This window comes from Sorghum bicolor, chromosome 3 (assembly GCF_000003195.3).
Source record: "Sorghum bicolor cultivar BTx623 chromosome 3, Sorghum_bicolor_NCBIv3, whole genome shotgun sequence".
NCBI classification, from domain to species: domain Eukaryota; kingdom Viridiplantae; phylum Streptophyta; class Magnoliopsida; order Poales; family Poaceae; genus Sorghum; species Sorghum bicolor.
Genome location: NC_012872.2, coordinates 68,143,323 through 68,155,777, shown reverse-complemented (window position 1 = coordinate 68,155,777; position 12,455 = coordinate 68,143,323). Strand labels below are relative to the sequence as shown.

Below are 12,455 nucleotides of genomic sequence, written 5' to 3'. Positions count from 1 at the left end.
TTTGTAGTGCAACCTTGTGAGGCTTATCACGCCCTATGCCATGTTCGAGTGGTATGCCCATGTCTTGGGTGTGTGTCACGTCTGAGGTACCGTGTGATGTATATGTGTTATGTTTAGATTACTATATTGTACGGCAAACTTTTACCCTTCTGACATAAAGAAACTCGTCGAATATGTTTTGTGTCCCCTCAAGGTGTGTCCATTTGAGAATCCCTCGAGTGACACAGGGTCCTTCTCTTGGTAGTGCCTTTCCCAACTTAGCTGTGGGAGTCAGGTAACCATTCTATGGCCACTTGTGAAGCTACGAAATGTACAGTTCGAGGTTTAGTCGGGGGCTTGCTCGTGGTTGTAGTTGTATTCTTGAGCCGATGTGGATACCTGTGAAGTAGATAACTGTTAACTTCTAGCAAAGATAAGATACAAGATTGAAAATATTATCATGATACATTAAAGTTATTAACAATGCATCAAATTAGGCCCCGTTTGGTTACAACAGATACTCCCTCCATTTCAAATTGTAAGTCGTTTGACTTTTTTTTACCTCAAGTTTGACCACTCGTCTTATTCAAAAAATTTGTGCAAATATAGTCAAATTTAAGTCATTCTTAAAGAACTTTTATTAATAAACCAATACACAACAAAAGAAAGTGATATTTTGTACAAAACTTTGAATAAGACGAGTGGTCAAACTTGATATTAAAAAAAGTCAAACGACTTACAATTTGGAATGGATTGAGTAGATGTTAACTTCTATCACATCGAATATTTTGAACACATACATAAAGTATTAAATACAGATTTAAAAAAATTAATTACATGATTTATATGTAATTTATGAGACAAATATTTTGAACCTAATTAGTTTATAATTAGACATTAATTATTAAATAAAATAAAAATATTATAATATCTGTTAAACTTTACCGTATACGCCCTAGATAAAGTAAAGTCTTGTTTAGATGTGAAATTTTTTTGGATTTCGCTATTGTAACATTTTCGTTTGTTTGTGGTAAATATTGTCCAATCATAGACTAACTAGGGTCAAAAGATTCGTCTCGCAATTTACAGTCAAACTGTGATTAATTTTTATTTTCGTCTATATTTAATGTTTAATGCATGTGCCGCAAGATTCGATATTACATGAAATTTTGAAAACTTTTTAGATTTCGGGGTGAACTAAACAAGCCTAAGCAAGTGAACGTTGGTATCGGCTAGATCCACACACGTGCGGTCTGCGGTGAGGAGGACGTCTATCGTCGCCACGTCGGAAAGGGACTTGGGCGCACGCTGCAACACGACTAGAGGCTGACCAAGCGGTGGATGTCCGCACGTCAGCCAGTCAAAGCAATTTAAGCAAATCTACTTGGAAAACATGTGACCCCTCGCGCGACGGGTAAAATCTGACGGCCTGATCGAACCATCGCTGTTCTGCCGCCGCGCGTGAGGGAAGGTCACCGCGATGCGCAGCAGCCAGTTCAGATTTCAGAAGGATGCATGCACATGGCGGATTCAGACGGCAGAGCTTTCGCCGGCGTGGTTGGCGAGGTTCTCACATGGCGTTGTTTTGTTGACTCGTTTTGATGCGAGAAGTCGGCTGTCTCCCATCCCATGGTGTTTGAACGTTGAAAGCAATCAGACTCTTATCGGGAACAGCAGGTCTGATCACCGATCGGGACAGGGAAAAGCAGATGTTCTGATTTCGGAGTCATCAATCATGTGCATGTCGTTATCATACAGTAGAGGTTATCTTGTATATAGCGTGCCAGCATAGCCAATTTAGCCTACCAAAAGACGGTTGAAACTGAATAGAGCAAAGTCTTTCTGCTGCATAGATTCTATGTAGTCTGAAACTGAATCCCAAAAGCAACGTAGTACGTACTCCCTCCATCCTCCCTCCATCCCAAATAATTGTAGGCCGTTTTACTTTTTTTACTCTAAGTTTGACCACTCGTTTTATTAAAAAAATTATAAAAATATAGTCAAATTTAAGTCATTCTTGAAGAACTTTTATTAATAAACTAATACACAACAAAAAAAAATGATATTTTGTACAAAACTTTGAATAAGACGAGTGGTCAAACTTGATATTAAAAAAGTCAAACGACTTACAACTTGAAATGGATTGTGTACATCACAACAAGTCTTTCTTCCATTTTTTTCTCTCCATTTTCTTTTTGGAGATGCTATAACACAACTGGGTAGTTTTATGGGCAAAACGCAGTTATAGAACAAAGTAGCAGCAAAGAATCTGCATTATAGTAATGGCCCAAGTCTGTTGGGCCGGACCCTTTCTGCACTCCCATCGATTTTCAACTTATAAGGCCCATACAGTCAACTTGTTCGTTTCATGAATTTTGGCTTATGCTGATTTGTTACCAGAGAAAGATACTGGAAGTAGTGCTGCAGAATAGAGCTTTGCTTCGTATGCCGTACACTAGCTCAATCAGATCGGACCCCAAACATCTCATCCTATTTTTTCCGAAACGAGATCAAACCCCATTTTCATTTATAGAGAAACGGAAATACACGAGTTTGCTAAGATGGGATACAGAGGTAAGAGAGGGAACTGATCCAAGCAATTCTACACTCCGTGTCATAGTCAGAAAACTGCTGGGGTTTTTAACATCTCATCTCATTCAATCTTGAGCTGAGGAATTACTATTAAAGGTGAGGATTCCATGTAACAGCTGGGAGGGTCCGCTGGTAGCGCCTCAACCTGAGCCACGCGTTCAGTGGTCTCCAACATGTGCACCACCAGGTGCATGGTGGGCCGTAGCGCCGGGTTGGGCTCGATACACCAAAGTGCCACGCGCGCGAACCGCTCCACCCTTTCCGTTTCCTCCACATCATCGGCAGTGTCGCCATCCACCAGCATGAGCTCGACCCTCCGCGCGCCCACCAGCTGCGCCGCCCACCCGAACAGCGTGACCGTCTCATCGTCGGAATCCGCTCCCTCCACCGGGTCCTGGCACCTCCGGCAACTGATCATCTCCAGCAGGACCACGCCGAAGCTGTACACGTCTGCCTTGGTGTCGACACGCGCCTCGCTGCGGAGCCACTCCGGCGCGATGTACCCTCTGGTGCCCCTGATATTGGTGACCGTGGTGTGCACCTGCTGCGTCCCCAGCAGCTTGGAGATGCCGAAGTCGGTGATCCTTGGCAAGCCATGCCCGTCCAGCAGGATGTTGTCGGGCTTGATGTCGCAGTGGATGATCGGGGCGCTGCAGCCGTCGTGGAGGTACTCGAGCCCCCGTGCGATGGCGAGCGCCGCCTCGGCGCGCCACCGCCACGGCAGCCGTTTTTCGGGGTCGAACAGGAAGCGTCGGAGCGAGCCGCCTGGCATGAACTCGAAGACGAGCATCCGGTGCTTGCCTTCCTTGCAGTAGCCGATCATGCGGACCAGGTTCCGGTGGTGGATCTGCCCCACGGACTGCACCTCGTTGGTGAACTCCTGCTCGCTGTACTCGTTCGACTCCACGAGCTTCTTCACCGCGATGGCTTGTGGCTGCGGCCATCTCAGAGTTCCCTTGTAGACCTCGCCGAAGTTCCCTTTGCCCAGCAGCCTGTCGAAGCCATTTGTGGCTTGGTGGAGCTCCTTCCAGCTGAACGCTCTCACGCTCGAGCTCAACACCTGCTGCTGCTGGCTCTCTTTGTTCCTGTTCTTCTTCTTCTTCCTGGTGAGGTAATAATGTTGTGCCGCAAGGCCGACGATGGTGATCGCTAGGACAATGCCCAGGCAAATGGTGACGATGTAGTAGGGACGCAGAATAGCTCTCCTTCTTATCGCTGACGTTCTCGCCGCCAGAGTGTTCCCCGTCCGCACCTTGATCAGCGCCGTCGTTGTGACGGCGCTTGCTTGCAGTCCGTTCGAGAGCGCCCCCAACTCCACGCAGACGGATCCGTCGACCATCAGCGCCGCCGTGCAGAAGCAGTCGCCAAGGCAGTACGCCCGGCACTGCTCCTCCGTTACCGACGGGATCTTCTTGTACATGTCCATGTCCCAGGTGGTGTTCGGCAGCTCCACGATCGAGAACTGGTCGGAGCCGTTGTCCCCAGAGTCCCCCCCGCCGCAGATCTGCGGCTCGAACTCCGGCGTGCAGCCGCTGTCATGATGCTGCGGGTCGATGTAAGTGTACCCAGCCGGGCAGAGACAGCTGAGCCGTTCTTTGGTCTCTACGCAGTAAGACCCCGTGCCGCACATGTGTTGCATCCCCGACGTCCTCTTGTTGCAGCCGCCGTCGCCGGGGAGGACGCCCGTCACGGCCCAGGACGCGCTCGCGCCGCCGCTTTTAGGGCGGGCGTAGGCACGGACGACGCCGTCGGGGTCCATCCTGACGAACTGGAGGCAGCGACTGCTGCCGGCGGCGGAGCTCGACGCCGGCGAAATCAGGGTGTGGGTGGAGCCGTCGCTGAGCGTGTAGTTGAGGCCGCCCTGGTCGTCGAAGGTGATGGTTGTGTTGGGGTCGGGGCCGTTGGTGCCCGTGGCCCAGTAGGCGTTCTGCCGGATGTCGCCGGTGTAGAGGTCGATGCAGAGGACGACGTTGCCATCACTCTGCGCCGCCAGGCTGAACCGGCCGGTGGCGAACTCCGCGTCCGCGCGCTTTGAGAAGAGCATCGCCGACGTCATATCGTACTGGGAGCTCGGGACCATCATCTGGCCCGGCAGGAGGGTGTCCGTCGGGTACCAGAAGCTCTCCCAGAGCGCGGCGCCCCCGTCGCCGAGGAACCGGGCGTTGCCGGAATCGGTCAGCGTGAGGACGGTGCCGGCGGCCTGCATGATGCCGGTAGTCGTCGGGGCTTTCCACAGCACTTGGTTGCTGGCGCCGTCGGTGAGCACGAGCTGGCCTTCAGCGGTGATGCTGAGGACGGACTGCGCCGTGCCGTTGGGCGTGGCGCCCGTCGACTTCTTCGCGAACCACACCACGGACTGCGGCGGCGGGGGCGAGGGGTCGCCGTCGCCCAAGCGGAACCACGTGGCGAGGATGAACCTGGTCGGGTCGGCGTCGAGGGCGCGGAAGCCGAACGCGAACCCGCCCGACGGACTTGTGAGGTAGTCGGGCGGCGTCAGGGCAGCTCCCGCGGTCAGGTTGGTGCGCGCCACGGCCGCCGCCGGTGGGAAGCGAGCCAGCTGTTGCAGTAGCACTAGCACGGCGAAGAAGGGAGCGCGGCGGCGGACAGCGAGGCAGCAGGGCGACGCCGGCATGATCGCAGCTTCTTCGTGCATGCCGAGCAGCGAGCAGGTGGTGTGTTGCTGTGTTGGCTCTCGCCGTGTGTATGTGGCGTCGGTTCCAACTTCCAAGTCAACACGACCCAAATCAAGAAGACACGGTTGACAGTTGACACTGAACGTTCTTGCCGTCAGTAGTAGGATGGGTCAGTAGTAGGATGGAATAAATTGAACTTCTCAGCGCGTGTTTGGTTGGACTAATTAGTGTTTTTGTTTAATATGAATTGTATGTATTATTTTTATTTTATTTAACAATTAGAGTCTAATTACGAACTAATTAGACTCAAAAGATTCGTTTCATAAATTATTTTTTAGCTTAGTTTCGTAAATAATTTATAATTAGTACTCTATGTATGTATCTAAATATTTGATTTGATTAGAGTTAAAGTTTAACTCCCTCAACCAACCAAGACATCAAGGAAATGCTAAAAAAACTGCTGTACAATCATGTTCAGACAGCAGGAATCTGTGCAGACGACAATTGTACAAGGATCTGGTGCGAGGGCTTTGGGTTGTTTGATAGTTTTGTGGGTCGTGTGACGATACCAAAATATGCCAAGAATTATGAACGAACTATTAGCCCTGTTCGCTTAAGCTTATTAATACGGTTTATTAGTCATTTCTATAATATTTTTATCTCACAATAAATAAATAGTTTTTTTTTGATTTGTTCGTAATTTGATAAATCGTTTTTTATTAGTATAGTACAACAAAGTACTTTGGACCACAACACTTCTTAAAAATGATGAACCGGGCAGGATACCCAGACAACACTGATGGCCCTGTTTAGTTTCTCATCAAAAAATTTTCATCCATACCATCGAATCTTTAGACACACACATGAAACATTAAATATAGATAAAAAAATAAACTAATTACATAGTTTGGTTGAAAATCACGAGACGAATCTTTTAAGCCTAGTCAGTCCATAATTAGCCTTAAGTGCTACAGTAACCCACATGTGCTAATGACAGATTAATTATGCTTAACAGATTTGCCTTGCTGTTTTCAGACGAGTTATGTAATTTATTTTTTTATTAGTTTCTAAAAACCTCTCCCGACATTCTTTCGACACATCCGATGTGACATCCAAAAAATTTTTATCTCCAATTTAAACAGGGCCAACTCATGTGGGTTAGGTAGAGCTCCGCAATGTGAAGTTTGACGGTGGGTATATGAGATAACAAAAACCGATGTGCTTTATGGCATTGATAGATGAATATTTATTTTCAACTTTGTTACAAACTTACAGTTAGTCTCCACTAAGAGTCTGTTTGGATCTGAAGGACTAAACATTAACCCCTAATTTAAGTCACCTTCTAGTCACTTTGATCCAACCTGTGTGTCTTCGGGGGATGCTAGACTAACATCAGGAGCGGAGCTACAGTGTACTCAGTGGGTGCGGCTGCACCCACAAAATTTTTAAAAAACAGTGATAAGATCTAAATTTTAACCACATATGTACCCACATATTGTAAACTACTGCACACATAAAGGCACACGCACCCTGTCAGATTTACTCTAGCTCCGCCACTGCCTAACATTAGAGCAACTCTAACTAACTAAACATACTACATATCTTGCATTCGGATAGTGGAAGCTAAAAAAAATACACTTCAACATGCTACCTACTATATAAATTTGTTGGCCCAATAAATCCTCCCTCACACTGTCTACTTCTATAGGGCGCTAAAACTTCTATAGGGAGCTAAAAATCTGTTCGATGATTTCTCTCCCACACGCGAACACCTGCGCTCGCTTCATGCCCCACCACCGCACGCCTTCCCCGCCACCAGACCTAGCCTCCACTGTCGTCGGCCCCTTCTGCACCACCGTCCACCGCTGACCCCTTCTCAAGTCCGGCAAGGCCCAGATCCGTCGGCCCTCTTCATGCTGGTCGCATCGGCAGGCCAGACCTGCCAGCCCCTCATCCCTGCCGGTCATGACGCCTCCTCGCTGGTCGTTCCCCGGCTGTGGCCCTTCCCTTCGTTGCCTGGCTGCCCTCTATAACATCCCAAAAATTCAAATAAAAAGTCATGTGAATTCAAAAACTGTTCTCAAAATCATTTCAGAGACTAATCCTCAGTTGAGCTCTATTTTATTTCTTGTCCAAATATATTCTCCAGTCCAGCTCAACTCATTTGAATTCAATCTGATAATTAAAACTCTATCTCAGCGCCATTATTTTCACCGTGTCAAGCAAGGGGGCGGCAGCTGCTAGGGTGTTGCACGCGCTCTGCAGTAAACGAAGACGACCGACCGCGGCAGCTTTGTAAAATTCGCGTGGCAACCACTAATGCCTTGCTATATAGCTACACGTTCTTAATTACCCTGTGCTAGCTGACCACGGTGCTCGTCTTCGCACAAGTCTTCTTCACGTTCTTAATTACCTTGTGCTAGCTGACCACGGTGCTCGTCTTCGCACAAGTCGTCTTCTCCACTGGAGTCCGCTGAGCAGGCCGCTCGTTCGGTACAGTAGAGAATCCAGCTCGAGAAATGACCTAGAACAGACTTACACTATAAAATTTTGGCAAACCAATGGAATATAAGCTAACAAATTTCATAAGTTGTTTTGGCAACATAATAATGTGACTAATATTAAAGTTTTCAGCATATATTTTCCACATCAAAATTAGAGAAGTTTGTTCCTTAAATTAAGAGAAGCCATACATACTAATACTAAAATAGTTTTAAATTGACTTCACCAAATCATTCAATGATTCATCCTTAATCAAATTTTAAATAATTAACTATGTGAAAAGGGCATAAAAAATGAAGATACCTGCAGCCCGGCGCAGGTTCTTAGGTTCCACAAGTTTATGAATTAGCGAGAGAGACGACCAGAAAGTCAGAAGTCGAGAATAGCGAGAAACGTGAGAAAGGTTGATTGTATTCTTATTGCGCTTTGTGGGTTGTGGTTTTCTATATTGGCTGAACCACATATGATAGTCCAAGACGTCGGTGTCTTTAACCTCCGTCGAATACTCTAGGAGCTTCTTTTTATTTTGTACTAATGTCTAAAATTTTCATAGAATTTCAGATCAGCCGTAAGAGAACCTAGGACGGTCGTCCTGGCTCGCCCTAGTGGTGGATCCGCCTATGGTTCGGTACCCGCGCAGCACGTTCATGCACCACCATGCTTAATTAAGGATGGCAACGGGGCGGGTTCGGATCTAGTGAAGTCTATGTGCGCCCGAAACTGAAACCCGAAATTAAAATCCGAAACCAAACCGAAAATTGATTCGGGTGACCCTCTCCAAAACCAAACCCACATATACCGAAACCCGAATGGATATCTGAAATCCGCTTTCTATGTCAACATAATAATAGCAATAAGGACTTTATGTAAATATATACATGATATATATACACATATTTACATGTATAAACAAGAGGCAACAAAACATAAATATTTTTATGAGTTAGCTTAAAATAAATTTCATAATCTAAGTAAACAAGTTATTATTACCATATTATAAAATATGAAAATTAATTCTAAACACTTATTTCGGATATCATTGGATATCCACGGGTGGAAAACCAAACCTGAAACCGAACCATATACGTTTCGGAGCCCATCATCCCCAAACCGAAACCCGCGGATATCCGACCCGAAACCGCCCCGCCGCCATCCCTTACTTATTACCATTAATTAACCAAGCCCATTATATGCAGGGCATCACATCTATCTACTAATATATGCAGGGGGTATCAATCAGACAAACACAAAAGGAATTCTGAACTTTGTTTTGTGGCGTCCATCTCTGAGCTACCAATCCCACATGATAGACAACGTAGAGAGGGTTAAACAAACAGACCGTTCAAGAAACGCACAGATTAACTGTAGAACTTCATAATCTCTCTGAACATCCACGGTTGGAATAGCCACTGTCTACAAATGCTGCGTTACTCCGTAGCTCCACTCTAGTGTACTTCCTCCTCCTTGTGCGTGTAGATGACGCAGTCCGCCCTGGGGTAGGAGACGCAGGTGAGCACGTACCCCTCTGCCATCTGCGCGTCGTCCAGGAACGAGCCGTCCGACTGGTCCACCTCGCCGGACGCCAGCTTCCCCGCGCACGAGGAGCACGACCCGGCGCGGCACGAGAAGGGCAGCTCCAGCCCGGCCTCCTCCGCGGCGTCGAGGATGTAGGTGTCCTCGGCCACCTCCAGCTCGCTCTCCGAGCCGTCGGGCCCGACCAGCTTCACCTTGTGCACGGCCGCCGACGCCCTGAACCGGCCCCTGCTCGCGACCCGTGCGGCGCCCGCGCCCGCGCCCCACGCGAGGATCGCCGCCGGTCGCGGCGCGGGGGAAGCGACGCGCGGGGCATCGGTCTTGATCGGCGGGGAGAAAGTCCGGCAGCACCGGATGGCGCTCGCGGCGGGAACGCAGTACATAATAGTTGCAGCTGCCGCTGTCGCCATAATAGAGATTGTTGGCTGCAAATAACAAGATCGGAATTTCTTGTTTAGTTCCCAAATATTTTGGGCAAAATGTAAAATATTTTGCTATTTTGCATTTTGGAAGTAAATATGTCCAAAATATTTTGGCTTAAACTTTTTATAAAATTAAATAGGGACATTGGTCTTGTTTAGTACCAAATTTTTTTGCAAAATAGATACTATAACACTTTCGTTTGTATTTGACGAATATTATCCAATAATAAAATAATTAGACTCAAAAGATTCGTCTTGTAAATTACATACAAACCGTGTAATTAGTTATTTTTTATCTATATTTAATGCTATATATAGTGGCACAAGGAAGGGAATATGAAAAGTTTTACAATTTTTTTTGGAAAGTGAACACCAACGAGAAGGGATCAGAATAAGGGTGTGGAGGATCGATCAACACGTACCTGTTTTTGGCTCCTCGAGGTGTTACTGATGAACAGACGAACTAGCGCAAGAGTGTGCCAACGCGACCTGATGAGTACTACACGAGCTCTGCACTGCTGCACGCACGGTATTTAAAAGCCGATGCTGGATGTTGAGCGGCGCGCCTGGACCAGAAGCAACGCTTGGGCCATGGCCTTGGGAAACTGCCATCGGTGATGGGCGAAGGTGCTGGAGGGGAGTAGAAAGCTCGCATCAGAATATGTTCTACAGGTGTCGCGGAGGTGCAGACGTGCAGTGCAACGCTTGGGCCGTAGCTGGGAGCAGCCATGTGTGGTCGATCTCTTCTCTGAATATACTTTATTTTTAATTTTGCTTGAAACATCAAAAGGGTGTTAACCCGAAAAGAGTAAGTGAAAATTGGTTTATGACAAGTAGAGAAGCACTATTTGCAAGTTGATTTTTTTCCCCCCGGTCGCTTCTTTAAGCGACGTCAGTACAATGCCTACAGACACGCCCGACATGACACGAGGGCCTGCCTGCTCTCACACTTGGGACTTGACCGCGTCGCTGTACCCCGTGAGCCCGTCGTAGTACCTGGACCAGAGCATGATTCCCCCGTACTTGGTGGAGTTCTTGACCACCGGCAGCACCTGCGCCACGAGGTCGCTCGCCGGCACGAACCCGCTGCCCGCGGCCTGTGGCGCGGCCGGGAGGCCGAGGAACACCCGGCCGGCCCTGATGGGCGTCCACTGCGCCCACGCGCTCGCCAGGCCGCCCACGCCGGCGCTCGCGCTGTACTGGCACGGCGGGTTGTTGTAGAACTGCACCCACACGTAGTCGAACAGCCCCGTGCCGAGCGCCGTGCCCAGCGACGCGTCCGGGAACGGGCACTGCGGCGCCGCGGCCAGGTACACCTTCCGCCCGTGCCGGGAGTAGGACTTGAGGAACCTGGCCAGGTCGTCCCAGTACATGCTCCCGCCGCTCTCGATGTCGAAGTCGATGCCGTCGAGGACGGCGTCGCCGAGGGGCCTGGACTTGGACCGGCCGCCGAGGTAGTTGTTCCAGAGGTACGCCGCGACGGTCCTCGCGTCGTCCCGGGACGAGAGCCCGTAGCTGCCGACTCCGCCGCCGATGGAGAGCAGGACCTTGATGCCCATCCGCTGGCACGCAATGATGTCCGCGCCCACGCCCGTGCACCCGTTGCTCGCCGGGTCGCAGTGGCCGGCCAGGTTCAGCACCGGCGTCTGGCCCTTGCCGAACGTGGGGAGGAACGCCACGTTGACGAACTTGTAGTTGCCCGTGGCGCAGGTCTGCGCCAGCGTCCCCTCGTTGCCGTTCTGGCCCCAGTAGATGGCGATGCCGCCGGTGCGCGCTCCGGCGGTGACCCCGGCCAATGCAAACGCCGTGGCCAATAGCAGTGGCAGAGACGACGGGATGTTGCTTATTCTAGCCATCTTGTTTCTCGAGTTCTTGGTATGGACTTGTGAGTATGAATTGTGCTTCAAGGTCGATCCCTGGTCTTTATATAGCCGATCAATCCGTTGAGCGTTGAGCAATGTGGTGCGCAACTAGCAGCAGCGCAGTTCTGTTCTAACTACGAAATTATTCAGCGTTCGTTAGGTAGCCGCCGCGAGTTGACTTGGCATGATTGAGTTGGCGCAATTTGTGGTCGAGATTTGGGACTTATCGTCGAGAGCAGGGCATTGTCAAATATTATAGTGTTGCTTGCATCTTAGCACGGGGCGACGATAGTGCGTCGGCAGTGGTTGACCGCTGACCTTTGCGAGGGAACAGCGGCCGCCAGCCCTCCACTCATCGGCCGTCCAAGTGCGGCGACCATTTCTCCCCAACTCTTCGAAATTTGCACGCTTGCCTTTGCCTCTGCTCAGAGTTCACAGACGCTCAGTGCGCGCGGGCAAGGTGCTGGAATTTTGGACAGTGCGTTCTTCCGTTGACGCGATCATGCGCATTAACCGCACGCGCTGCTAATCACAACAAAGTCGCCCTCGTTGCTACACTGCTACTCGCTGTTTGCTGAATCGTTGTCCATTTCCACGGACCACGGCCAGCCTGCCGGTGACGGAGGTGATTCGGATGGTTGTTCGGATAGCGAGAATAATCATCTTCCTGCCGTCCTGCGCCAAATCAGACAGCAAAGGGGTCGAGCTCATCTGAACTGTTTGATGAGCAGGGCGACGTCATGAAAGTCACGCATCTTCGTCCTACTCGGTTGATAAGCCAAAAAAATCCCACCCAAATCTGTCGCCGATCAAAAGGATTAACCAACTTTAAGGGATGGGCCAGCACGAGGAGAATGGTTCAAGATTGTAGTGCCCCCTGGACAGAGGAATAGACAGCCGGCCGAACCAACTGGGCCTGCTCCTTGCCCCCT

At 49.4% G+C, this 12,455-nt stretch overlaps 3 protein-coding genes across 3 annotated transcripts; all 3 read right to left on the bottom strand.

Moving 5' to 3' along the window:
- LOC8062359 (G-type lectin S-receptor-like serine/threonine-protein kinase LECRK2) lies at positions 2,487-5,349 on the bottom strand. Its single transcript, XM_002456629.2, has one exon. It carries the CDS (start codon positions 5,222-5,224, stop codon positions 2,633-2,635), a length of 2,592 nt encoding a protein of 863 aa, XP_002456674.2. The 5' UTR covers positions 5,225-5,349; the 3' UTR covers positions 2,487-2,632.
- On the bottom strand, positions 8,981-10,292 carry LOC8062358 (ferredoxin, root R-B1). The gene is made up of 2 exons (XM_002456628.2): positions 10,084-10,292; positions 8,981-9,664 (listed from the first exon to the last, which is right to left on the bottom strand). Exon 2 carries the CDS (start codon positions 9,647-9,649, stop codon positions 9,152-9,154), a length of 498 nt encoding a protein of 165 aa, XP_002456673.1. The 5' UTR covers positions 9,650-9,664; positions 10,084-10,292; the 3' UTR covers positions 8,981-9,151.
- LOC8062357 (hevamine-A) lies at positions 10,471-11,698 on the bottom strand. Its single transcript, XM_002456627.2, has one exon. The coding sequence runs from the start codon at positions 11,515-11,517 to the stop codon at positions 10,606-10,608; it is 912 nt and encodes a 303-aa protein (XP_002456672.1). The 5' UTR covers positions 11,518-11,698; the 3' UTR covers positions 10,471-10,605.

Bases quoted from the DNA above. Each gene is read 5' to 3' on its own strand.
- LOC8062358 (XM_002456628.2), bottom strand. From the start codon at position 9,649: ATGGCGACAGCGGCAGCTGCAACTATTATGTACTGCGTTCCCGCCGCG.
- LOC8062359 (XM_002456629.2), bottom strand. From the start codon at position 5,224: ATGCACGAAGAAGCTGCGATCATGCCGGCGTCGCCCTGCTGCCTCGCT.
- LOC8062357 (XM_002456627.2), bottom strand. From the start codon at position 11,517: ATGGCTAGAATAAGCAACATCCCGTCGTCTCTGCCACTGCTATTGGCC.